At 41.2% G+C, this 27,651-nt stretch overlaps 3 protein-coding genes across 4 annotated transcripts; 1 reads left to right on the forward strand and 2 right to left on the reverse strand.

Annotated features, from left to right (window-relative positions):
- Positions 1-4,335: 4,335 nt before the first annotated feature.
- LOC311138637 (fibroblast growth factor receptor substrate 2-like) lies at positions 4,336-15,460 on the reverse strand. Its single transcript, XM_084173410.1, has 7 exons — positions 15,298-15,460; positions 14,005-14,129; positions 13,823-13,911; positions 12,955-13,141; positions 12,458-12,619; positions 9,897-10,021; positions 4,336-9,665 (listed from the first exon to the last, which is right to left on the reverse strand). Exons 3-7 carry the CDS (start codon positions 13,886-13,888, stop codon positions 8,277-8,279), a joined length of 1,929 nt encoding a protein of 642 aa, XP_084029536.1. The 5' UTR covers positions 13,889-13,911; positions 14,005-14,129; positions 15,298-15,460; the 3' UTR covers positions 4,336-8,276.
- Positions 15,461-22,184: 6,724 nt separating this feature from the next.
- On the forward strand, positions 22,185-25,060 carry LOC311138657 (translocator protein-like). Of its 2 annotated transcripts, none has more exons than XM_084173436.1 (4): positions 22,185-22,453; positions 23,751-23,928; positions 24,180-24,318; positions 24,568-25,060. In XM_084173436.1, the coding sequence occupies exons 2-4, from the start codon at positions 23,753-23,755 to the stop codon at positions 24,745-24,747; spliced, it is 495 nt and encodes a 164-aa protein (XP_084029562.1). In that variant the 5' UTR covers positions 22,185-22,453; positions 23,751-23,752; the 3' UTR covers positions 24,748-25,060. The 2 variants fall into 2 exon arrangements, with proteins under 2 accessions (XP_084029562.1, XP_084029561.1); XM_084173435.1 differs by having other exon boundaries at positions 22,194-22,461.
- Positions 25,061-25,125: 65 nt separating this feature from the next.
- On the reverse strand, positions 25,126-27,001 carry uqcc2 (ubiquinol-cytochrome c reductase complex assembly factor 2). Its single transcript, XM_084173437.1, has 4 exons — positions 26,814-27,001; positions 26,155-26,229; positions 25,866-25,935; positions 25,126-25,300 (listed from the first exon to the last, which is right to left on the reverse strand). Exons 1-4 carry the CDS (start codon positions 26,949-26,951, stop codon positions 25,188-25,190), a joined length of 396 nt encoding a protein of 131 aa, XP_084029563.1. The 5' UTR covers positions 26,952-27,001; the 3' UTR covers positions 25,126-25,187.
- Positions 27,002-27,651: the final 650 nt, after the last annotated feature.

The raw sequence follows: 27,651 nt of genomic DNA on the forward strand, positions 1-27,651 counted from the left end.
GAACCGTGCAGAAAAGGACAATGTGAAAATAAAATATACGAGCCAGCATTGTATGGTTTGGGACAGCCCTATAGTGTGAATATGTTTACCAGCTTGTGTCATTAACATTTAACCCACTGGTTTGGAAACAAACTGGTTGGGCTTCTCAGATGATATCCTACCCTGGGATTAACACAGCAGAGAACCATTAAAGGTAAACATAATTATCATAGATAATGTAGTTCAAAGGTACCCATAGAAATGCAATGAGAATTCATTCTAGTTCTGTTAAGGTACCATTATCTACAGGTGTGTTTCTCAACCTGTTTTGTATCAGGGACTGGTAACCTAGTGTATGATCTACAATCTTTCCTTCTTCGGGGGACTACTGTCACGCCCTGGCTCTGGGGACTCTTGTATGTTGAGCCAGGGTGTTAATTTCTTTGTGTAGTGTCTATGTTTCGTTTTCTATGTTCTGTTCTAGGTTATGTGTTTCTATGTTGGCCGGGGTGGTTCTCAATCAGAGGCAACGAGAATCAGCTGTTGCTTGTTGTCTCTGATTGGGAACCATACTTAGGCAGCCTTTTGTGCACTTGTGATTTGTGGGATCTTGTTCCGTGTAGGTTTGTGTTATTGACCGAGGACTTCACGTATCGTTTTGTTGTTATAATTAAAAGTACCTATTAAAGTATGTACTCATATCACGCTGCGCCTTGGTCCGCTCATTATGACGAGCGTGACAACTACATACTGTACATTCAAACTAGCACTGTAGAAGTGACCAAACTATTGTCAGGTAACCACTTCAGGTGCCGCTCATTGTCAGGAACCAGAGGTTGAGAAACATTGGTCTATAGGATGTCAATGCTCAAAAGCATAACATTCACAACGTGATCTGTTACACTGCCTGGGTTCTTCTGTTAACACTACAAACATGAATTATTGATCTTAATATGGGTTGGGATCTTTCCTCTAGCGTCTTATATTACTGACACCAAACGGAGTAAAAACAATAAAAGCTCTGCTTTATTTTTGACACAATGGTTCATTAGTCATGAAACAAGACAGACGTACCAACACGACAAGACAACTATATAAGTCATATATATTTACAGCTGGATCAAAATCTCTAGTACTTACTACAAGACCATGCACTCTGTACAGAAAATCATAAAACGTGTTACACAGGCAGACACCAAGTGCATGCTCAAAGTAAAGTAGTAAACAATATTTCACTTGCCTAAAGCAGTCTCAAAATGAATATCATGTTGAATTTCAGGTTTTTCGTCAAACAAAGGTAAAACAGCATAATTATGAAGTCATATCCTATTGAAATGTAAATTATCCACTCTTACTGGGGGGGTCATTCCATTTCAGCAAGCCATAACACCCACCATCTCAGATTGTTCTGAAATGGTTTCTGTAGTTATAAACAGATAAGATAAGCATTCCTTCAACATCATTTCTTTCAAAGACAATTTTAATTGAGAAATTAAGCTAATTGATTGAACCCAAATTGGCCATTTTAAATGTATAGGATTCATATAATATTCAATAAATATAGTACCCAACATCGGATTTGTACCAAACCTCTTCATGGCAATGATTAAGACATGAGGAATGAAAATAAAAGGTCTAAAGCCACCCACGGACCTGCCAAACCCCACACCAAGCCCACCCAATGGCCAGTATACAGTATCAGTTCTCGATGTTTGACAAGTTGTATGAAGCTGCGACTTCGAGTAATGTTTATTCATACTATGTAATGTATTCTCAGTGAACTTTGTGTATTTTCCACCCTGTTCAGATAAATTAGCCATTGAAGTCACTTGCATTTCCCCCCATAAATTAGTGTGAAAGTTCCAGATTTTGCCCACTAGATGCCACTGTTTCTGCTTCTGCCACACACACTTTTATCAATTTTGCTGGTCTCTTGTGTTTATCAAATGGATCACAATATTTAATTTGGAACTTTGGGTAGAAAACCAATAGAGGAATTAAAATAAATTGTGTGGTCATCATCACAAGTCAAGCTAGTCATCCATGAAAGAAATTAAAATGTTCCTTCTCTTAGCAACCTAATGCATCAACCCAACTCTCCTTGAATAGTCCAACAAGTGCTAGCTCTCTGAGAGGGCTATCCCTATGGTGCAATTATCATATGAAGCCCAACAATTTGATGGAGAAATGGGCTAATGACTAAAATGTTGTGACAACCCTAATAAAATTATACAATTATAAACCATTGCATGGTTATGTTTCAATAAAATTATTAGAAAATATCTCTATATGTTTTGTCTGGATTAGTTAGGCCCTTAGAGACCATAACATTGAAATCATTAGATCTGCTGTAGCCTAATTGTTTGCTTGTTCACCAGGAATGGTATAACTAATGCAGACCTTTTTTGAAGGAAATAAACCACACACACACAGGGGCCATTTCCTGGACACAGATTAAGGCTATTATAAGTACAAACTGAATTGCTTTCATGGAGGACTGGCTTGAATTTTGAGGAAAAAATGTTGAGCAAAAGCTATTGGTTTTCTACCCAAAGTTGTTGTGATCCATTTACTAAATGCAGCAAAATGGATAAAAGGGTGTGGCAATAGCAGGAACAGTGGCCTCTAGTGGGCAAAACCTGGTACTTTTACACTAATTTATTGGGGGAAATGCAAGTGACTTCAATGGCTAATTTCTCTGAACAGGGGAAGAAACCATCACCAAATTTACCGTGAATACATTACATAGTATGAATAAACAATATAAGCAGGAGCTTCTTAATACTTGTCAAACATAGAGAACTGATACTGTATACTGGCCGTTGGGGTGGGCTTGGTGTGAGGTTTGGGGGGTCCGTGGGTGGCTTTTGACTATTTATTTGGAATCCTCATATCTTAATCATTGTTAAGAAGAGGTTTGGTCCAAATTGGATGTTAGGTACCATATTTATTGAATATTATACGAATCAAACACATTAAAATTGCCAATTTGGGTGCAATCAATTAGCTCAATTTCTCAGAGTTCAAATTATCTTTCAACAGAATAATGTTACAGGACTGCTTATCTTATCTGTTTCTAACTACAGAAACAATTTCATACCAATCTGAGATGGGGGTGTCGAAATCCTCTTTCTTGTGCTTTTTGAGGTGGAATGACTCTGAGGTCAATTTGAACATGTACAGGCAGCTGTTGATAATTTCCTCCAATGGAAAGATTCAGTGTTAAAAATCCACTTTGGATTAAAATGGTCATCAAAATAAAATGTTATTTACAGTAGAATTTTAATGTTGACATTACATTTAGTCACATACAAGTCCCGCTCTTCAATGGTTTATATACCATAACTCTCACCAAATGGCATGCATTCATCATTCACCAAAATGGTAACATTCACCAAATGGCATGCCTGTTTAGTTTTGTATTGGGACATTGGTGGGACAGGGACAGTAAGGGGTGCAGACAACATCCTGTATTATGCTGGACATCTTGTCTCAGAGTGGTGGTATATAGAATGTTTTTTATCCCACCAAAATAATGAGATGCTATGAGTTTAATCTTTCCACATTTCAACAGATGTAGCAAAAATAGCTTAGTTACAGTAACTCCAATGAAGATAAGAGAATACCTTCACTGCATCATACTCATATATATATATGTGTAATGTGTAATGTACATACAGAGAGATACATCCTTACAAGTAATGCAAATATACGAAGAAGAAATTCAGATTGCACATTTTGAAATTGAGACAAAACTTTTGAACACTCACCTTTTCTTTGTTTTCAGCAAGGATAGAAACATTAAGCATAGTTGCCCTTCAGCTATTCAGTCTCTCTTTGCTTATTACATTCATACCGCAGGTAAACCCAAGACCAGAGGGTGAGAGACAGAGTCATTGGCGTCTCTCAGAGAGAGTCCTATAGAGTTCCTAGTGAATCTCAGCCAGGTGTGTCCCTGGCCTTTAGTCAAAGTCATAGTACTCAAGGACATTTGGCACTCAGTCAAATATTAGTTTACATCACAGTCATTTAGTTTGGCCTACCCAACCTTTATATCAACCAATCAATACATATTCCATCACAGGCATATTATTATCACCATTAACATACAGGTTCAACAGGTTTCCATTGCTCTGGTCTTAGAAGAGCATTAGCTCAGCATGTGATTGGATGAAAATAACAGACCCCTGTCAGCATCATCGTCACCCACCAGTGGATATCACACATGCATTCAATGGTAAATAAATAAACAAATGAACAAACAAACAAATATTTTGAAGTACAGTACCAAATCAATGTAACATTGAGCTACTTTGTTTGTACCTTGGTAATATTATGGCACTAAGTGCATTTTGGACCTAGAGTGGCATTTTGAGGGGCTGTGGAAGGAAATTTACTTATTTTCACATAATACAGAGCATTGTGGCAAGAAACGCCACCTTATGGTGATCTGTCTGTCAGGCAGTTGTGATGAAATTACAGAAAAGAGCAAAAACCAGTTGTTTGAATGAAATTCTGGTCAAACTTTATTTTATGGTACACATATTAGCCACTAATTTGTAGTTTATAACTGTGTATATACGTAGCTCATAAGGCCTTTACTGTGTCTTATTAGCTATACATTAGACCTTAATTAAGTGTTTTTTTATTTAAACATAAGTCATGTGTTACCGGACAATCCTTAATCGTTCATCTTTTCTCGCATTTTCAAGGAACATCAAAGTGACAACATTGATATGACAAGATATGATTCCCAAAAAGTCCTTTGTGGTCAATAAAGTGTCACTATTTCTGGTAACACTTTAGTATAGGGAACACACTTTAAGGTACTATTCCTGTGTACCTTTAAAATTAAGTGTCACCAAATTGATTAATTGATAACAATGACTGACTAATGAATATATAAACCGTCAAACCTTTAGAAACAGTCCGAACCACTGTATCAGTGCAAACACGATACACAGATATGTTTGCCATATGCCTTCTGATATCTAACCTGACCCTTTAAAAGGCTTCAACATTCGAAAGCCACACATCCTCCAGAAAGCTTGGCAACAGTCACTTATGGCACAATTAAGTCAGGTGTTGAGTAAGCGCAAATCTGCTGTATAAGACAATCAAGAAAACAGAAACAAACATTTTTTCACGTGCTAATCTAAGCATGTATACAATAACAAAGTTATATAACAGGGGGCCTGAGAGAGGAGGGTCTTACTTACAATGCTGATTCACATAAAAACAGGGGATCAAATACAACAGACCTGTAGAACCATCAACATTAACACCTCGAACCTCGCACACATTGGTCTGAATAAACCTCATCTCCAACAATACAACTCTATTAAACCATTATTGCGAAATGTAAACACCCTTTAAATGTATCATGAAAATATATGTGTGCAAACGGATATATCCCTGTCTGAAAAATATCCACCAATAGTGAGTAGACCTACGTATCTCTTTCCATTAGATTAAATAAGCAGTTATGAGGATTACAGTTGCTAGGCCTGTGCTGCACCTTCAGCCACATTACTTCAGATTAGACAGCCAGATTGTAATGAAAACAAGGTTTGGTATGTGGATTATCACACCAATCCAAGTGAAATAAGAAATAGAAATGAGAAATTTAAACTTCTTTGAATTACAAACACATTTTCATACTGGTAGCCCTGATGCAGTGATCTTGAGTGAATAAGAAAATGGTAGTTCCATTTACTAAACAATATGGTAAACAATTAAGCAATAAGGCCCGGGGGGGTGTGGTATATGGCCAATATACCACGGCTAAGGGCTGTTCTTATGCACAGCCGTTAGCCGTGATATATTGGCCATATATCACAAACCCCAGAAGTGCCTTATTGCTATTATAAACTGGTTACCAATGTAATTAGAGCAGTAAAAATAAATGTTTTGTCATACCCGTGGTATACGGTCTGATATACAACAGCTGTCAGCCAATCAGCATTCAGGGTTCGAACCACCCAGTTTATAATCCTGCATAGACACTACCACCCCAACCTCTTCTTACTATCTGAACTTCTACCATGACAAATAGCTTACATACTGTCTCAATATGTTTATAGCAGCATAAAACCACTGGAGTTGTGAAGACTAGATAGATATAACGAATCCGTTGTCTCACTCCAATATGGCTGTCAATGTATAGCCTAGTCTATGAGGTGAAATGTGTCTTTCTTGCCCTTTATTGTCCAGTTGACCTGGATCAGCTAGACAAATTCATGAGGAGGAGTACAAAGGGTTAACAATATATAAACCCTGACCCCGTACAGTATGTATCAAGAGTCTCAGAGTAGGAATGCTGATCTAGGATCCGTTTTTCCTTTTAGATCATAATGAATACAATTACATGGACAGGGGAGAACTGATCCTAGATCAGCACTCCTACTCTTGATATATACGGCCCTTGACCTCCAAGCTCTTTCCTTTGTTTTTGACATGTAGGCTAACTCCTTGCCTCTTAGCCCTCAGGTTTTCTATTACACATCCTAATGGCACATTGATTTGATTCATAATTTTCAAACAGGTAACAGTAAAGATTTGGCACTTTAATATATTAATACAGTCTTTCTTCTTCAGAATGTAATGTTATTAATTACAGGCATAACAATGGTATTACAATGGTGTCCCAGACAGTATGATGATGACTGGTGATACTTTGGTCTCCAAATCACCAACTGACTAGATTACGAAAAACTGTTTGTCACATTTTTTAGCAAAACAATCACAATATAGACATCTCAATGAATAAATAAATAAATACATAATATCCTCAGCCAAATGCTCAATGATATAAGACTTTCCCATCAACAGTTAACATTAAACATACTGATATATTCCCCTTTAAACAGACCCTCAGTTGATAACCCTCAGTTATCAATCTGATACTTACTAAAATAGTAAACCAGTACTTTTTATGTGAGGTTATTATTAATATATTTAAGCCATTATCACAGGTTATCAACTTCTCTAAAAAATGTAAGTTGCTATTGGTCTCTATAATGTTGCAAAAAAACAACAACATCCATACAATATTTGGGCCTGTGTGATGACATCACCATCTCGAAGGAGTTTGTCAGATCACAACCTTTCTGTTACTCCAGAGCAGGGATTCTGAACTGTGGGGACTTCAAAGGTAAAAAAGTGCAAAGGTAACCATAGTTTAGGAATTAGATATGGATTCCTATTCAAGTGGAATGATATGGGGTCAGAGATGAATTCAATCATCTCAATAGCTATGTCGTGTGCGTGTGCGGATGTTGAAAATCTATCAACACACTGTATCATGCCATCAAGGTTACTATTATTTCCATTTTAGATATAATTTCAACGTGAAAAATGTATGATATTTAATCTTGGATTAAGAGAGAGAAAATATATTCATACATTTTCTTTCTGTTATGGGGTCTTTTTTAGACTAAAAATATCATACTGGATAGGATGTAAGATTACAATTCCAAAGGATAATGTGCAAACTGTACTGCTCTGTACTAATTCCTGAGGGCAGATAGTTGTAAATATATATAATCAACTGTCCTTTCTATCAGTCACAGGGTCAGAAGAAGTGCTAGTGAGGTGAAGAATGCACATTATTATAATTAAATTGAGGGAATAACAAACTGTTTTTCATATCAGAAAATGTTCAGTCAATTTTACAATGTAGACTAGTAAACCTGAACACGATAGTGGCCCATGTTCGTAAACAGGGACGTAAAAGAAATAAAACAACAACACTGAATGATAACGGAATGAGGAACCTAGCTACTTTATGATGGGCAATACTCTTATATCTAAAATCAACCATCAACTCGTCCATTCCTGCTCCCACCCTGAACCAAACCCGGGGCATTGGCACGCAACGCAACCACCACAAAGCTAAAAAAAAAAAAACACTGCCAAAAGGTTTAACCCAAAACAATGGTAGCTAAAGGGTTTAACCATAAACCCAGCCAACCACGACCAAGGTTTCTGCTGCTAACTCAGACAGCATCTCACCACAGTGAGAAAGTGACCCACAATAATATGGCAACTTCAAACCAATCTTGCTCCATAAAGTGGAATATGCACAGATAGGTTTTAGTTCGTTTTCTAATTAGGTACCTGTATATAATCCATCTGGCCAGGACAGGACATGACAGGACAGGACAGGCAGATGGAAGGATGAGAATGAGGGATCCAGTGTGCTGCTGAGTTGCCTATACCTGTCTGTCCACCCAAACCTGTTTCTCTCTCTACTCCCTCCCTTCATGTTTCTCTGTCTCTTCCCCTCCTCGCTGCGTCTACAGAGGCAGGTCTGTGCTATTGTGGCGAGTCTTTCTCGATGTCCCATCGTCCCGGGGGAGGGCTTTCTGCAGGTTGGACATGGCTGCTGTCTTCTTCAGGTCAATCACAGCGTAGAACTCACTGCGCCGTGGGGCCTGCTGGGGGCCACATTTGAGGGGCGGCAGGCGCTGGTGCTGTGGCTGGGGCTGAGACTGGGCTCCCCCTCCTCCACTCCCACCGAGGGCCTGGCATGGAGGCTCCGCATCGAGGTCCACCTGGATGTAGTTGAGCTGCCTCGACGGGGGCATGTGACCGTGCTCGCAACCCTCCCCCCGACCAAACCCTCCTCCAGGCCGCCTACGGAAATCAAAGCTGAATATTCGGCCGCCCCGGTCCGACTGGCGGTGGCACGGCTGGAGGTGCTGGGGGTGAGGGGGGCAGGCATGTCGCAGCCGACTGGGCTGGACCTGCTCTGTGTTGACATAGTTCTGCAGGGCGTCGCGGTGGATCCCCCCCCTCCCCAGCCCTTCCTGGTGGTACCCGTTGGGCGTCCCTGGACCCTCTGAAAACTCGTACTCGTCAAAGTCCTCCTCCTCTTCCTCGTACTCCTCCTCATCCTGTTCCTCGTCATCCTCGTCCTGCTCCTCGTCTCTCTGCAGGGCGCGGTACTCCCACACCGGCGGCAGCGACGGCAGGTTCTCGTAGTTGAGCAGAGCTGTCCGCCGGTGACCCCCGCCCATCCCCGCGCCCCGCTCACAGGGGTACCCCTGGGGGGGCAGAGAAGATGGGCCGTGGGGGTGCGGGTGGAGTGGGTGTGGGTGTGATTGTGGGTGAGAGTGACTGTCTCCGGTGGTGCTGCTGCTGCTGCTGGAGCCCACAGACTGGGACATGCTGCTGGGGCTAAGTCTCAGCCGGCGGCCCCCCCTTAGGCCATTGATATTCTCGTAGGTGAGCTGGCAGCCCTCCTGGTGCTCGTGGCCAGGGTGCCGGTGCATCACGTGGTGGTAGTGAGGGTGGTGATAGGAGTGGGAGTTGCACACGTGCAGAGGAGGTTCGTCCCCCTCTGTCTCTGAACCTGTGGTGCCCTCTACAGGCCGCATGGCGTGGGGATTGTGACCACCGTGCCTCTCCCTCTCTCTCTCCAGCAGGTGGCGCTGTGCAGGGGTGGGTCCCAGCATGAATTTGACCTCCTGAGAGGAAGGCTGAAGGAATACCTGGGGTTCCTTGCGTTGTTCCTCCAGGGGACAACAGTGCATGCTGGCCTGCCCACCTCCTTGGCCCACGACAGGCATGGCTCCCCGGGTTGACTCGGGGAAGGAAGTAGGCCGCACCTCGGGTAGGGAGTGTACACAGTGTCGACTGGAGAGTTCCCCATCCACAGTAACAGTATTCACATAGGTGTGAGCCTGCAGAGGGAGAGGGAGAAGGAGAAGAGAGAGAGAGAGAGAGAGAGAGAGAGAGAGAGAGAGAGAGAGAGAGAGAGAGAGAGAGAGAGAGAGAGAGAGGAGAGATTAGCAAGGACTAAGAGATCACCCTTCCCTAGGATATTACAGACACATTGCAAGTCAGCAGTGGTTACAGTGCTGCTCGGTATATAATGTGAAAATCATACTGGAGAGGTGAGGGGTCAGTCTTACCTGGTCCTCCAGGCCCATGTGGCTGTGGCCGTGGGGGTCGTCAGTTAGAGAGGGCTGGGAGGATTCAGCTCTCATGGGATACCCCGGGTACCCGTTGGGAAAACCCTGGACGGGGAATGCTGGAGCTGGAGACAGAGAACAATACACACGGTGTTGAATGGGAGTCTGGGTGAATGAGGTTAGATGTTTTTATGTCTAATGGCGTGTGTGTGTTTCCGGGTCTCCGTTAGCCGGTAATAGCTGGCTTTTGGCCGATAAAAAAATATGAAAAGCTGATAAATAAAATTGGAGCTGGCGCCGGCCAATTGTTCGGGAGAAGAAGAAAAATCCCATTGCAAAATAATCATTTTTAGCCTATTCATTGATGGAAATATCAGGCTATGTAAATTCATTTGTCATGCTTTTCAGTCTATATGTTAATTTGCATAACTTTGTGGAATTAAATTGCCGTGTGTATTGTTGTTAGTTCTTATGTATCTTATTTATCACATGCGCACAGCATACAGATATAGAGCCTAGTTTCAGTGGAAAATCTGTCAGACAGCAGGAGAGTTGCTGCTACAGCTCCTCTAACAGATTGTTTGTTGCTGCTGTAGTGAAACGTGCTTTTATAAGCCCAATGATTACGCAACAATTCTAAATGCAATTGCATGTCAAAAACAGTTTTGATGGCCACGATTAAAAATAGCTATTATTTTTATTTCTCAACTGGTAGCCTAATTGAAGCACACTTCCCATTTGCCATTTAAGTGCATCTATAGGCAACGTTAGGCAGGCTTTAGACCGTCACACACCCCTTTGCCATAAACTGGAGGCAGTATGCATTTTGAAACCATACACTTATTTGTTTGAAACCTTAATTTTTTCCTTCATATTATGAGGCATGTCTTACCTTGCTTCAAAGTAGCCTAGCAAAAATCTGACCATATCGTGTAGGCAATTATTTTATAAAGACTTCCATATTGCAACCAGTAGCCTATTTCTCTCATGTTCTATTGGTTTTCAAATCAACTTTCTTTAATTGTCCAGTAGCCAAAGGTACAATCTAGTCATATTAGCAACCCATGCTAGTTGTTAAATCTTTAGATCTCCCCTCTATCTATATTTCTAAGTTTCACATGAAATCCCTCTCATGTGTGCACAGTCCAGCTTTTGACAAGTGTTTTCCTGCAAATTGCATTATGGAACGAATATTTGCGTGTAGCCTACTGCCTTGTGCACATTGCTGTGCTTATAATATGAATAAATAATAGTTTAGCAACATTTTACGCTAAACGTTCTGATCTGTTGCATCAGCCTCATTGCTTTTTAACGTTAATTCTTATGTAGCCTAGGCCTACTGGTTGTATGAATTTGGGATCTATTGTCCCACAACTGTCCCAGAGTCTGTTTGGAATAGGCTATTTCTTTCTCGCACAGAACGATAAGCTGACTAATAGAATAGGTAAACTTTTCTACTATGGGGGATAGTAGATTGACATAGGCTAGTGATTTTGCTGTTCGTTACTCGTCTTGTTGGCTGAGGAAATGTGGACAGTTATTCTAACATCTTCAAAGTGTGCATCGGAATTTGGTAAGAAGGACACATGCCGTTGCATCCTCGAGTTGCATGTTCTGTTAAAATGAACTACCATAATCTATAAATCTAATAAAATGTGATTTCTGTCATTTTGAGTACCTAATCAGTTACGCAGCCAATGCATATGGGTCCGGTAAATTTCTCAAATGTCTGGTCAATTAAAATGCTGCTGGTCAATTGTCCGGCGCCACATTTTCCTAACGGAAACCCTGGTGTGTGTGTGTGTGTCACGCCCTGGCTCTGGGGACTCTTTAATGTTGAGCCAGGGTGTTAGTTTCTATGTTTTGTGTTTCTATGTTGGCCGGGGTGGTTCTCAATCAGAGGCAACGTGAATCAGCTGTTGCTTGTTGTCTCTGATTGGGAACCATACTTAGGTAGTCGTTTGGCATTTGTGTGGTGTGGTATCTTGTTCCGTGTAAGGTTTGTGTTTGGTAACCTTGGACTTCACGTATCGTTTGTTGTTTTTGTTCGTGTGTGGTACATCTAATAAATTATGTACGCATATCACGCTGCACCTTGGCCCGCTTCATTAAATGACGATCGTGACAGTGTGTATGTGTGTGTATGTGTGTGTGGTGTATTGCATAGACTGATTAGTAATGTAACCTTTGTTTTACCCCCAAGTCATTGTGTTTTCTACCCTTCCACCTCCCTGTCTGCTCTACTCGTCCACCTCCCTACCTGCCTCTGAACAGGTTGGCTCATGGAAACTGGGTTTGACGAAAGGATTTACTGGAAGACATTTCGGCACCAGATCCCTGATATCCGGAAATATTACTGAGTTTCCCCCCCAAACTATTTTCAAATCTTCAAACACATATTCTCAGCTTTTGCTTCACATCTGTCCTGCATTGCAGTGAAATTGCTACACAAACACCTTCACAGCCTTCAACAAAAGCAAAGATGCAATCATGTACTGTAGATGACACACACGTGTGTACTGGATGTTTGTGTGTGTGTTTATATTTGTGTTTGTGCTTACTGTTGGGTGTCTGTGGGGTGCGAGGCATGTCTATCTCTCGTGCATGCCCGCTGCCGGGCATGATCATAGGCTCCTCCACCACATTGATACTGTTGCACTGCATCAGCTCCTGGAGAAGGTTGAAGATCTCCTCCGCACGAGAACATTTAAACGCAAAGATTCCTGCACGACCACAGAGAAAACACACACATAAATGTTGAAGTTATCTTAAATGAATCCAAAACTGTTGCTGTTTGAATGCAAAGATTCCTGACCGAAAGGAAAACCCAGAAGCAAATGTATAAGTTATCTGACAATTCACTCAATGACAACAACCAACTTTAGGCTGCTAATATAACAGCAGCTGGCCAATCAGTTAAGTACAATTCTCCCATTCTAAAAGTAGAACACAAACATTGCCCCTATTCAGCTCTGCATATACACATGTATGTACACACATTTCATAGGGCAACATTTTGTCTATGTAGTATTAGCTATTCCCGGTGTTTCAGATTCACCCTGTCCAGTCTGGCAGCGCCGGCCACTCTCGAATGAGAAGAGGTTGGAGTCGTAGCCGTAGCGCCGCAGACACAGGTAGGGCCACCGAATGGCGTCCCTCTTGCGTGTGTGCAGGATGAGCTCGGTCTGGGTGAGCTCCATGGTCCCAGAGCCCAACTCATTCCCCTCATCATCCACATTGGTTACCTGCCATAGGAAAATACCAAAAAGTACAATCAAGTTATCCCAGTCATGTTTGTGGTCCCACTTGAAACGAGCTACAACTTATAAAGGCTTTATATAGCATACATATAGTCTTCGTAAGCACGACATAGATGCAGAGCATAAATATGTGGCTAAATTAAGAAGACAGGTTATTGTATTTGGAGGTACATTGTCTATAATGCAGTCATTAACTGTATACAAAGATTAACAGAGCACAGTACAGATATTAGGTATCATTAGATAGCTGGATAGCTGACTATCCATTGCTCGATGTGAGCAATAATAGCAGAGGGAATAGGACAAAAAAACAGGAAAGAACAGTTCCTCATAACAATAATATACCATCGACTACACTCTCAGAAAAAAAAGTGCTATCTAGAACGTAAATGGTTCTTCGGCTGTCCCCATAGGAGAACCCTTTGAAGAAACCTTGTTGGTTCCATGTAGAACCGTTTTGGGTTCCTGTAGAACCCTTTCCAAAGAGGGTTCTACATGGAACCCAAAATGGTTATATCTGGAACCAAACTGGGTTTTCCCTGGAACCAAAAAGTGTTCTCCAATGGGGACAGCCGAAAAACACTTTTGGAACCCTTTTTTCTAAGAGTGTTGGTAGCTGATACAACACACACTAGGTAGCAAACAGATGAGGGTTTAGAGATGAACCTTGAATTTGGTGAGATGGTTGTCTTGGATGGGGTCTCTGTATAGACAGCTCCAACAGCTCCCCATAGCTTCAGCAGGACAGCTGAAACCTACAGGACAGAGGGAAAGATACAGTAGATAGACATTATCCTATGAACACACACGCACGCACGCACACACACACACGCACGCAGTATTCCTACCCAGTCCAGGCCATCAGTGGGAGTGATCCCAGCATCAATCCCAGAGTCCTCTGCTGAGTGTCATGGTGGAGAGAGAGCTAGTAAATTGGATGGACATCTTCAACAGGAGCAGTATTTTCTCCCTCCTGCAAGAGAGGAGAGTAACATGGTTAAATAATGGAAAGAAGGTTTACTACTGGGCCTGTATTCATAAAGTGTCTCAGAGTAGGAGTGCTGATCTAGGATCAGGCACCCCTCTAATCAATAATGATCTAAAAGGTTAAACTGATCCTAGATCACCACTCCTACTCTGAGACGCTTTATGAATACGGGCCCTGGTTTACAATATATATATTTTTTTTTTTTACCAAAGTGAAGTCACCCAAACTCTGAGTATGAAGTAGACTAGGCCTAACTCATCACCTGTATACCAGAAATAAATGAGGACAACAATATCCAAGATAAAACCAGACATTAGAAGTGTGGGTCATGAATCCAAAGCGTTTAGTGTAGTCTGGTGCCACCCTTGGGACCAGAGATAAATAGCATGTCAGCTGGCCCAGATATTGGTATTTCCACTACTATGATGCATCATTTATTTTAATTGATGGTCATGTTGCATTTGCTACATTACCATGTTTATTAGGCCTAACATGTTATAACTTCAGAAAATGACTACTGAGAAAAACTGACTAACATGATTGTGTGCAATCCCCCCAATCAAACTGGACTTCCATTAGTTGCACCAGCTGTCAATATGTCTTACCTGCCCATAATATGAGACAAATGCTTTGATCATTCACACACGTGATTTCTGTTAGGGCTTTCATACAACATGTATACAAAATATAGCCTACTGTAATAATTTGTGGTGTTTCTAATAACATATAAGTAGCCTCTATCACTGTGCTGACATATGCGATCCTGTCCTGATGTGATTTAGGCACTACCCTGTATTATTAAGCGGGAGGAAAATGTAAATTGCTATAGCCATAATCATATTGCCCCTTAATATGACTGATTTCATTATGTCATCCAAACACTAAGAAAACGAAACGCATGAGGATATCTAAAAACAAAAAAAACAATGAATCGAGACGTCGCAATACAAACGCACGATGACACCGACAGCATTTATCGATTTGCAGCTCAACAGCCGAACAGGTTTGATTGTAACAGAACACCGTTTTTTTTTTTGTATTTAACACTGCACCGACACTGTGAAAATGGTAGGGGACACATAGCAGAAAGCCATATCGCAGATATAACAGGTTTACTAGCTAAATGAAACATATAGCAGCGGTTGCTACTCACATGTTTGGCAAGGATTGTTAGGCTGGGGCTATACGAATCGGGAATGATCAAGAAGACTGCAAATTGTTGTCAACGGCGGCTGCGAGAGGAGCTAGTCAGCTAGGAGTCGGTTTCTGATGCTAATGGATATGACACTTTCTTAATAAGAAAGGAAAATAAATTATGTGAAAATAAAGCAATAAACTGTTGTTATTTTTTTCCCTTTACGCCCCCTGCTGCAGCACGGGCCTCTCTTTGACATTTCCCGACCACCGGGTTGAGAGTTCACAATCAGACAACGAGGTTTTGTGGAGAGACAAGAAGGTATAGAACGCTGGAGGACTGGATGTGATGTTTAAGATGTAAATATGGTTTGCTATAGGACGAGCTATATATGAGTTACTGTAGGTGGAGCAAATCATCCCAGTATGATCAGAAGGGGGCTTTCCATCCATAGCCTAATGCTCTTGTGAGCACTGAGTCACTAACAAATCCAATCCATTAGAAGAATAATGAGAAGAAAAAAACACATGCTTTATCGTTTGAAGATCATCTACTTTTACCTAATTCATCACCAGATGTACACTACTGGACCATGCTGGTTTTTATAAGTCTAAAGGACATAATTTCACTGCCCTTCAACCTTATATTTTATTATTTCTATTATATTCCTATTCTGTTATTTTCTATGTGATATCCAAGTACATCAAATAGAATATAATAAAATATATTTAATATGTATACAGTACCAGTCAAAAGTTTGGACACACCTACCTCGTTCAATGGCTTTTCTTTATTTTGACTATTTTCTACATTGTAGAATAATAGTGAAGACATCAAAACTATGAAATAACACATATGGAATCATGTAGTAACCAAAAAAGTGTTAAACAAATCAAAAGATATGTTATATTTGAGATTCTTCAAATAGCCACCCTTTGCCTTTATGACAGCTTTGCACACTCTTGGCATTCTCTCAGCCAGCTTCACCTGGAATGCTTTTCCAACAGTCTTGAAGGAGTTCCACATATGCTGAGCACTTGTTGGTTGCTTTTCCTTCACTCTGCCGTCCGACTCATCCCAAACCATCTCAATTGGGTTTAGGTCAGGATTTGTGGAGGCCAGATCATCTGATGCAGCACTCCATCACTCTCCTTCTTGGTAAAATAGCCGTTACACAGCCTGGAGGTGTGTTGGGTCATTGTCCTGTTGAAAAACAAATGATAGTCCCACTAAGCCCAAACCAGATGAGATGGCGTATCGCTGCAGAATGCTGTGGTAGTGATGCTGGTTAAGTGTGCTGTAAAATTATATCCTGTACATAAAACTAATAACACTTGAAACTATATTCTAATGTACAGACTAGAATATGTTCCGGGATTCATCCGATGGCATTGAGGAGTTTACCACATCAGTCACCGGCTTCATTAATAAGAGCATCGACGACGTTGTCCACACAGTGACCGTTCATACATATACGAACCAGAAGCCGAGGATTACAGGCAACATCTGCACTGAGCTAAAGGCTAGAGCTGCCACTTTCAAGGAGCGGGACCAGTGGCGGTTCTAGACACATTTTACTAGGGGGGCCAAGGAGGGGCCAGTGTTTAATCAGGGGGGCACACATAAAAAAAACTGGCAACACATGATATTCAAAGATTATAAACTTTATTTTACTTTAAAATCATATGACATTTATTATAACACGTATTTTGTACAAGAGTGCAGATGCAAGAGAGATAGTGCCATAAAAATGAAAAAATAAAAAAATAAAAATAAAATAAAAAGTACAGGGTACAAATACAGGGTTCATATTCAATGTGAACAAAACTCCAGGATACAACAAAGGGTACAACAATGTGCCATTTCCTATTTATGGAAGCCCCACTACTGTGGACAGTTGATTCCACATTTTGTTTTAAGAAAGAAAACTTTCTGAGTGATTTATAAACAAAACACACTACCCTGTATCCATTTAGGTAAAATAAACCAAATCAGAAAAGAAATTCAATTCAAAGAGGCTTTACTAGCATGACCATATTGACATACAGTATTGCTAAAGCACATAAACAGGGAAACGTGTTACACATTAAAATCCAGTAGTCCAATAGGATGCAGACAATAAACATTAAGTTAACATTCGTTTAAAAGCAACAATCATGTCAACACAATGTAGCAATATGAACAACACTGATGGATATCAGCAACAACATGAAAACAAGAATATTACAGGTGTCTGTGTGTGTGTGTGTGTGTGTCTGTGTCTTTGTGTACTTCACTGTCAGTTGATGAGCAGGTGTACAAAAAAAGGCTTTACAACATATATGGGCAAGTCCATTTAGGACAGCACATTTCCACCATAGTTCACATTAGGAAAAAATGACAGCATGAATGCTCACTAAACAAACATATACTACATATACCTTTTTATACACATTTTTTTTCAGTAATTTTTTAAGAGTGAAAGGGAAGTAAGCAATCGCTCATCATAGGATCATACATATTTCAGTTACAATATTAGTTACAATATTAGTGTTAGTTAGATCATCATGTCAAAGCTGGACCTGCAAAGTCTGAACGACACAAGTGTGCAATGATTGGAGTGATTTTGTTTCTTTTTTTTCTTGCTTTGCTTGTTTTCAAAAGGAAAAATCATAGTTGGTAAAAAATAAAATAAACTTTCGTTGAAAGGTATCACACTGTATAATTTACAAATATCTAAAGAGGTTTAGTGGATGCCATAAAACATCTGTGGAGCTTGAAGATTTGTAGTAGATAGATGTTTGGCAGAGATAATTCAAAAGAATAAAATCATAAACTCTATCTAACTTTTTTGTTTGCTGGGGCAAAAAATGACTTTATGTCCCTTCCTCGTTTCATGATAACTATTAGAAGAAAAAACGTAGGGGCATGCATTACATTTTGTTACCTAACCATCCCTCCCTACTTAACACTGGCAGATAACCTGTTGATTACTTTACTAAAAATGTATTTGTTATCGCGATGCAACAGCCAAGACGGATGAAGTTACGTGGTTAACATCACAACATTGTGTAGACCTAGCAAGGATAGCCTACTAACATTTGGATATTTGCTTCTGCTTCGATGAGTTTGCTTAGATATGATTACATTTCTAAACAAATCGAGACCAGACATTTAAAAACTTGATTTGATTTATGTGTGAGGAACAAAAGGAACATGTAGGCTATGTGCAAGAACAACAAGTCACTTATGATATTAAATCGTTTTGCTTACCTTCGACCTTCGGGTGCGCCACTCTAATTTACCCGTGTAGAACGTTGCCGTGTAGAGCGTTGCATTAGTTCCGCTTTTGGCGCTCGCGTGTAAAATAGTTATAAATTCATAATTTTTTATTTGGTCAGCACGGGGGGGCCACAGGGGTGGCCAGGGACATTTCCAGGGAGGCACGGGCCTCCCCCGGCCTCCGTGTAAAACCGCCACTGAGCGGGACACTAATCTGGACACTTATAAGAAATCCCGCTACGCCCTCCGACGAACCATCAAACAGGCAAAGTGTCAATACAGGACTTGGATCGAATCCTACTACACCGGCTCTGGCACTCGTCGGATGTGGCAGGGCTTGCAAACTATCATGGATTATAAACAAGCCTACCAGATGAGCTAAATGCCTTCAATGCTCGCATTGAGGTAAGCAACACTGAATCATGCATGAGAGCACCAGCTGTTCTGGACGACTATGTGATCACGCTCTCTGTAGCCGATGTAAGACCTTTAAACAGGTTAACATTCAAAAGGCTGCAGGGCCAGATGGATTGCCAGGACGCACACTCAGAACATGCACTGACCAGCTGGCAAGTGTCTTCACTGACATTTCCACCGCTCCCTTACTTTGTAATACCTACATGTTTCAAGCAGACCACCATAGTCCCTGTGCCCAAGAACGCCAAGGTAACCTGCCTAAATGACTACCTGTAGCCATGAAATGCTTTGAAAGGCTGGTCATGGCTCACATCAACACCATCATCCCAGAAACCCTGCACTCCAATTCACATACCGCCCCAACAGATCCACAAATAACGCAATCTCTATTGCACTACACACTGCCCTTTCCATCTGGACAAAAGGAACACCTACGTGAGAATGCTGTTCTTTGACTACAGCTCAGCGTTCAACACCATACTGCCCTCCAAGCTCATCACTAAGCTCAGGACCCTGGAACTGAACCCCTCCCTATGCAACTGGATCCTGGACTTCCTGACGGGCCGCTCCCAGTAGGTGTGGGTAGGCAACAACACATCCGCCATGCGTGCTTAGTCCCCTCCTGTACTCCCTGTTTCACGACTGCGTGGCCACGCACGACTCCAACACCATCATTAAGTTTGTCATTGACACGACAGTGGTAGGCCTGATCACTGATGATGATGAGACAGCTTTTAGGGAGGAGGTCAGAGACCTGGAAGTGTGGTGCCAGGACAACAACCTCTCCCTCAACGTGAGCAAGACAAAGGAGCTGATCGTGGACTACAGGAAAAGGAGGGCCGAGCATGCCCCCATTCACATCGACGGGGCTGTAGTGGAGCGGGTCGAGAGCTTCAAATTCCTTGGTGTCCACATCACTAAGGACCTATCATTGTCCAAACACATCAACACAGTCGTGAAGAGGGCATGACAATGCCTATTCCTCCTCAGGAGGCTGAAAAGATTTGGCGTGGGACCTCAGGTCCTCAAAAAGTTATACAGCTGCACCATCGAGAGCATCCTGACTGGTTGCATCACCGCTTGGTATGGCAACTGCTCGGCATTCGACCGCAAGGCGCTACGGAGGGTAGTGCGTACGGCTCAGTACATCACTGGGGCCGAGCTTCCTGCCATCTGTAAGGTTCTGTATTTATTTTCTTAGTCAACCTTGTGTTCTTCGCAAAAGGCAGGAATCATGGTCACAGGCAGGCAATGGTCATACACAGGTAGACAAACAGGCAGGAGAATCAAAAACTAGGACTGAAGGCTATAACTGGTTCTCACAAACAAGCTAGGAAAAGGCTTAGTAGAGTCAAAATGAACAATACCTCACAAGGCACAAACAGAATGAACTGAACTAAATAAGGAGCTAATGAGACCAGGTGAGTAACAAACACAGGTGAATTAAATTAACAAAAATGAAAGACAGGGCTACGTTCAGGAACACAAAGAAACAGGGCTACGTTCAAGAACACAAGGTTGACTAAGAAAATAAATACAGAACCGTACACCATCCAGGACCTCTATACCAGGCGGTGTCAGAGGAAGGCCCAAGTACAGGTACCCCTTGTATACAGTATATCCTCGTTATTGTTATTTTATTGTGTTACTATTTTTCCTTTAGTTTATTTAGCAATTTTTTCTTACTACTTTTTTAAAACTGCATTTGTAAGGTCTACTCCTGTTGTATTCGGCGCATGCGACAAATACAATTTGATTTGATTTGAATGTGACAAATAGAATAGAATATAATATATTTTCAGTACAGCTGGTAAAAAAAGGTATTCTATTCTAATGTACCTGGATGTGATGTATGAAATATAATAGAATGTAATAGAATATAAATAGAATAGAATGACTTTATCTCCCTTAGATAGAATTTGTGGCATTTGGATGAAATAAAAAACACATAACAGCACATTTCACACGTGGCAAATAGCTTACATATACGTATTTATATCTTCATTGTTAGTGTTTTTGTTGATGGCCCCAGGCCCACTCTGTGATGATGGTATGGTATCCACATTTTACAGAGTATGGCTTTTTAAAAAGTGAAAGCTTGCGCAGCTTCTGCGCAGCATTCTAGACAAAAGAACGACTGGTAGAGGTTATTGAATTATCGTTCTCCTAGCAGCAGGATATTATGCTGGCAGCACGATCGTGGATAATGTATTTTCTAAATAAGAGTCCCCCTGCAAAGACATGCTAAACTTTGGGAATATTTTTTTTGCACTATAGTGCAGTACAACAATGTTATGTGGGTGATGGACAAACCTAGGCAAACAAACTATGAAGGGAAATAAGTGGCTACAGTTTACACTTTTTTGTTATTTAATGAAATGTTGTTTTTAGAAAAGGGGTGTTTTACCCAAGTACTGGGGTAACTGGTACTCTACAACCCAATATGTATCCCATGTACAGTCTATTACAATGTATTGCAATTGGGGCTATGGAGGGTCAGAGTAAAAAGACAGCAGCAGGCCATGCGACACAGCCCCCCTCAAAAACGAAACATATTTGGTTAGTAGAGACTGAGTATTTTCCACCCCACTTTAGCCCATTGGGTCCCACTGTAATGCCGGTGCGTTTTGGACTTCTAACTCATTTTGAACATTGTGTGTTTCATCTACAGACTTCTGGGTTGTACCATTGGATTTGTCTATTTCTTCTGCATCTGTAGATACCAACCATTAGTCTGATTAATGGGGGGCTGAGCTAGAGCAGATGGGGTGGAGAACGAAGTGCTGCTGGATATGTAAGACACAGACAATATTTATCCCACGTACTGTCTAATATTACAGTGTATTGCATTGGGGGCTATGGAGGGGGCAGAGTGAAAAGCCAGCAGAAGGCTGTGGGAGACAGTCCCCCTCGAAAACTAACCATATTTGTTTAGTAAAGACCCTAAGGAGTATTTTCCACCCCACGTTAATGGAGACATGTAGAAAAGTAAGTTATCTCTCCAGCCCAATATTCTCACCATACCAGTGTCAACATTGTATGTTTTCATTATTGGTCTTGGAAAATGTTTTTTAAACTATCTTTTTTATTTGTTTTCATAAATTACTTATTGCTTTTTCTTGTTGGCCATTGATTAAAATGTAATATCTTTTGAATGATTTATCCACATTGCAATGTTTTGAAATGCGGTCATTACCATACGAACGTGGCTTCATCATTTGTACTGCTAGCAGAATACTAGTGGTTATAGAAGGGTTTTGTAACACATTGGGAGTGTCCTCCTAAACAAGAACTGCATGATAAGAGAACCCGATCCTTGAGAGAAGCATTTTATCTTAGTTTTTCAGAATGTTTTAGAAAGGTGTTGTCTGGCCACCACTCTGTTCATTTGCTCACCCTACCCTGAACCGAAGCCTACAAGCTCTGTGTAAGAACCGAAGCCTACAAGCTCTGTGTAACAACATCCTCGAACTATCGCACTTATCTATCTTAACAGGTAAGCAGGTAAGACTACATTGTTGCAATAGATTGACACAAGTTTGACAATGTTGCAATTTATCTTGTTAGTTGTTACAAAGTTGCAAATTAACCATAACGTTCAATAATCATAAACGGAACAGTGGAGAATGGAGAAAGTATGGTTTGGTATTTGATAAATGTTTCTAATGTTCTATTTCCTCTTCTGATGCATGAATGGGATCTTTGTAAAGCCTTATGTGTCATGTGTTTATTTGAAACTAAACTTATATAGCTTGATAATGCAATTTATTTTTCAGTGAAAGTGGCCTACTAGGCCTAGCCTTCCGCCTTCAATAACTTTGTTGATGAGTTGCCAGGAGAAGTGCTTGCGCAGGGTCCTTACATCATGTGATTGAATGACAGTTTAGTAATTTAGGTCATCAAAGGGAAATGCATTTGCAATTGGCATAGGTCTACTCTAAACTACTTTCCAATAAAGTGTTTGTAGTTTATAAATTATACATGCAGGCCTATAGGCTATAAGCAATTATTCAATATTGTTCATTTATTATACCATTTAGAGAGCAGCAGTTTGGTAGTTTAGTGTCATTTTAATTCTGAAGTTGCAATAGGCACATCAAATTATGGGACCCACTTTTGGGCGTAGATTTCAGCGCACATACGGGTGCACAGTGTCGAGAACAAGCCCCGCTGATGTCTGGATCTTGCAAACTATTCAACACACTGCGCATTTCCAATTTACCCCAGTGTTTCACCCAAAAGGCTCAGACTTTTACGCTACCATCTACGCGGGCCGGCTCTAACTTGGGGCCAAGGCAAGGCCGCTGGGGATTTCCGGGCTACATTTCCACAATAATGGCTAACTGTGAACATGGGTTTATAGTACACCTTTGAAGGTTAACACTTTCTCTCAAAGCAACTGTTTTGATTATGCAGAGGTTGTTGATTCTCTCTTCACAAGTCTCCACTGTCAGCCCTAGCTATGGAAACACAATTTAAATCAGGGGGTATACACTAGTGTAACACTGGTGTTACAGTCGAAAAGCAGCAATAGAGAGCAATTGGCTAAACCTAACTACAGTAATGGATGTTGCTGTTTCAAGTAAACCAATGTCATCGCTGAATGTTTGCATCGGACAGTCCTTGCACTTTGAAACCCACGCCCACTGAGCGAAATGCCTTGAAAAGAGTGTCCCATCCTATGAAATTATAGCCTACTTTTACAAGTGTAATGAATTCTACTGAATAATAATTAACAGGTTTATCCAACGTAATGAACTAATCATTAACAGGCAGCTCCCTCTCTTCTCCAGACATGTCGTGGCTGCCTATGCTTGGCCTGACTGCCCTGCCTCATCTAGGGGGGTTCTATGGAGGCTACGTGACACGCAAGCAGGTGAAAACCTGGTACCCCACTCTCAACAAGCCGTCATGGCGTCCACCTAATGCTGCGTTCCCGATAGTGTGGACCACCCTCTACACAGGCATGGGGTGAGTGAGAAACAGCATACTCTATCAGGTTGAAAACAATCCTCTAAACCCCTTCCATTATCAGATTTTAATTGCAACCTGTAAAGCTACACCTATCTAGATTCTACATAATAATGCTGTTTCCCAACTGAATGTGGTGGAAATCAGCTTCACACATTTCATTCAGTAAAGCATGTTACCACTTGTTTTTTTAAATGAATCATGAAATATGGAACTGACATGCATTTTATTTTTGATGATCACCCTGATAGGTATGGCTCCTACCTGGTGTGGAAGGAGTGTGGGGGTTTCACTGAGGATGCTGTGGTACCTTTGGGACTCTATGGGTTGCAGCTGGCTCTCAACTGGGCCTGGACTCCCATCTTCTTTGGAGCACACAAGTTGAAAATGGTGAGCTCTCAGATATTGCAATGGTTGTGGGCTGAGCAAAAGGACTCATGGCTTCCGGTTTTGAGATTGAGTTCTCTTGGTACATAAAAAATTTTTTTTTAAAGAGCAGTACACTCAAAATGAGAATTTCTCTGAATATTATTTTTGCCATTAGGTGATCCGTAGACACTTTCCATTGTAAAAACCACCTCCATTCTGCTGCCGTGAGTGTGACATGACACATGATCCATTGTGTCCTCTCTCCCCCAGGCACTCATAGAGATAGTGATGATGACTGGTGCTGTTGGAGCCACCATGGCATCCTGGTATCCCGTAAATCGCACTGCCAGCCTGCTCCTGACACCCTACCTGGCATGGCTGTGCCTGGCCACTTCCCTTAACTACTGCATCTGGAGAGATAACCCAGATGAGGATGGAAAGGAGGAGTAGGCAACACGGTATTCTCTGTACTTGGTTCCAGCTCCATTGGCCAAACAATTAAGCCATTTGTATAATGATGACATGCTACTGCATTTTTTATTTTGTACATAAAATGTTTCTCCCATAACCTAATCTCCAATGAGAAATTGGGGCTAGGCTTTAGTAAGATTTAAGAAATTATGTTTTTCACACCCCTTTAATTTATTCCAATATTTCTGTTGAAGAAGCTTACCATGGCTTTGCATTAGACTGATATTTCCTTGTCTTATTACAAGGAAAGTACATGCCATATGTTGTTCATATTAAAAAACCTCGTAATTTATATGCCCCGTCATTTCTTCTGTATGGTACAATGGCCCTGCTTAAATGACGAGAGAACCAAAGAAATAAGAATAACGTTTTATTTCTAAAGTGGCTGAAGGGGAAAGGAAACATATACAGCACAAGTGCTACTTGTTTTCAGGAGCCTTCTCAGGGGTGACATCTTCTGGTTTGGTGGAGAATCGCTCTGTGAGAGTTTTCCACAAGCCCTTCTTCTCTTCATCCATCTGCTGCATGCTACCTGAGAGTGAAGAGACAAGAGAGGGGTTAGAGAGACATCAGAACCATTACCACCCTGTGGAGTTCCTTTAGCCTGGGTGCCAGTCTGCTGTTTCGGCTCTCTTGCAGACTGGGTGCCAGCCTCCTGCTGAAAGTGTGCGGGTGTCTAGTCTGCCAGAGGGCCCCCAGGCTAGTGCTAGTCTGTCTCTCCTCTCTAAGGAAAAAGCTTCTATGAACATGTTGGTATCCTCAAAGTCCACTAGATGGTGCTATGAGGCCAATTAACACTCCAGGTGTTGTTTTTGAGACAATATCATGACTGATATAGTAGTCTATGCTTATTTCAATGATGTGTCTACAATTGACAGTAGTAGAAGACATTAAATAATAATAGAACATTTGTTATCATTGAAGAGAAATAGGGAGGTGTGTATGTCCTCAAAATAAATACAGAAGCATTTCACTTGTGATGGCTAATTTATTGCAACATAACTAGCCACTGTCATATTCACATAGCTGCAAGTATAAATTAATAAATAAAGTGATATACTTGGGAAAATGGATATGTAGAGACATTGTGTCCATACCTGTTGCTAATATCATTCTACATTCTTCCACTGTGACACCTGTAAAACTGGTGTCTCTTGTGCGGGGGAACTGTGAACAGATATTACAGGAGTTAAAGGTGATAACCCTGACTGACATCACTTGGCTGATTCCAAGCTCTCATAGCTGCTGCAAGAAGCAAATGTATCAGGTAATGGACAGATATCGTTCTTTGTGGTCCCGGCTGTGGATTTGTGGCCTATGCTATGATATGATAGTCTCTACATTAAAGCCAATACAATATCAATAGGGATATAAGGGAATACTTACTCGTTCTCTGTATACGTTAGTGTTAATCCGTGCCAAGCTTTCATACATTTGATCACACTTCTCTGGATCCGAGAGCTGTCAAGAAAGATCAGAACAGTTAATAGGGGATCCATACAATATCCACATCTAGCAACTATCCACATACAAATAAGGGCATTTTGTAAGATTTGGGGGAACAATCTGTAAGATTTCATGCAGTTCAACTTCAAAATAAGTGTGCAAATAACTAATGTATAGTTTCGAAATGTCTAAAACCATCATGTTAATATTAGGTCAGGCTACATTTCCTCAGCCCCATTCCTCAATTTACCTAACAGTGGCAGAAGAAGGCTTTTCAAATGACAGATTATGCCTTTGCCTTTTATAAGTAAACCACCCCCTCTGTGATGCTGCACTTAGCCTACTGCATGATTGTTTGGACTGTCGTGTCTCACAACTCAATAAAATCTCTTGAAAAACATTTGAAAATAGCTCTACAGGTTGCGTTTTTCATTACTAAACATGACGCTTGTTTAGCATGTAACTGCAAGGTCGATATGGACGGGTGCCCTCTCATCATCATCATCATCATCATCCAACGCTAGCTAAATTTCTGCCTGAAGCTATCTAGCCATATTGGTTGGCGTTCTCGTGCGACATATGAAGTGGAATCGTTTTACCTGTGTGTTTTCACCTTCACGAAAGGCATGGGCTACTCTCTGTCTTAGAAACGTTCCTAAATCACGGCCTTTCTTTGATTCGTCCCGTGGCCATTCTTCGCAGAGTTTCAAGAACCGACGGTACCGTGTTGCAGACATTTTCTGTTATGGAACACAAAAAATCACGAATACGTTAGATAACGACATCGACCTGAGTTTGGCCGCTATCGGCGACCGTAGTTAAAACCTCATGGTGTTCCGTACTGGTGTTACATGTAAATCCTTCCCCTCGTTGGGAAATCGTTATTTAGCAGAAAGGCAAGCACTCACGCTAAACACCTGAGATGAGTGGAGCTGGGAAAAAGGCTGTCGGAGTACCGTCTGGTGGTGTCGGGGAATGGATCAGTACCGCATATCGGTTCGCTACAGATAGGAATGATTTTAGAAGGTAGTTATGATTAAACATAAATATTTCGTAATGTAACATTCGCATAGTAGCTAGCCCCACACACACACAAGTGTCAGAGTCAACGTGTAACTAACTCAGTGAATTAATTAATTATTGTCTCCAGTGATTTATTCATAAAGATCCTTTTGTTGTATATAATTATATGAATTCATTGTTTAATGTGTCTTTATGTAGGAACCTACTGGTCAACCTGGGCCTTTTTGCAGCTGGAGTTTGGGTTGCCAGGAATCTCTCAGATTTTGACCTGATGTCTCCTCAACCAATCACGTAGTGCTATAACTGAATGGATGTCGGTAGGTACAAGGCAGGCCTCACCTTAATTCATGTTTGATTACCTGGTATATGTGTAATATTGGTTGTTGCTAGTTGAATGAACACCAGTATTAATAT

This window comes from Coregonus lavaretus, assembly GCF_964263955.1.
Source record: "Coregonus lavaretus genome assembly, chromosome: 12".
Lineage (NCBI taxonomy): Eukaryota > Metazoa > Chordata > Actinopteri > Salmoniformes > Salmonidae > Coregonus > Coregonus lavaretus.

Excerpts from the sequence above, each read along its gene's own strand:
- LOC311138637 (XM_084173410.1), bottom strand. The coding sequence starts at position 13,888 with ATGGGGAGCTGTTGGAGCTGTCTATACAGAGACCCCATCCAAGACAAC. Across the intron at positions 13,142-13,822 it reads ACCATCTCACCAAATTCAAG|GTAACCAATGTGGATGATGA; the intron begins GTTCATCTCTAA and ends TTCCTATGGCAG. Across the intron at positions 9,666-9,896 it reads ACATGGGCCTGGAGGACCAG|GCTCACACCTATGTGAATAC; the intron begins GTAAGACTGACC and ends CTCCCTCTGCAG.
- LOC311138657 (XM_084173436.1), top strand. The coding sequence starts at position 23,753 with ATGTCGTGGCTGCCTATGCTTGGCCTGACTGCCCTGCCTCATCTAGGG. Across the intron at positions 23,929-24,179 it reads ACCCTCTACACAGGCATGGG|GTATGGCTCCTACCTGGTGT; the intron begins GTGAGTGAGAAA and ends TCACCCTGATAG. Across the intron at positions 24,319-24,567 it reads GAGCACACAAGTTGAAAATG|GCACTCATAGAGATAGTGAT; the intron begins GTGAGCTCTCAG and ends TCTCTCCCCCAG.
- uqcc2 (XM_084173437.1), bottom strand. The coding sequence starts at position 26,951 with ATGTCTGCAACACGGTACCGTCGGTTCTTGAAACTCTGCGAAGAATGG. Across the intron at positions 25,936-26,154 it reads CTAACGTATACAGAGAACGA|TTCCCCCGCACAAGAGACAC; the intron begins GTAAGTATTCCC and ends ATCTGTTCACAG. Across the intron at positions 25,301-25,865 it reads TAGAATGATATTAGCAACAG|GTAGCATGCAGCAGATGGAT; the intron begins GTATGGACACAA and ends CTTCACTCTCAG.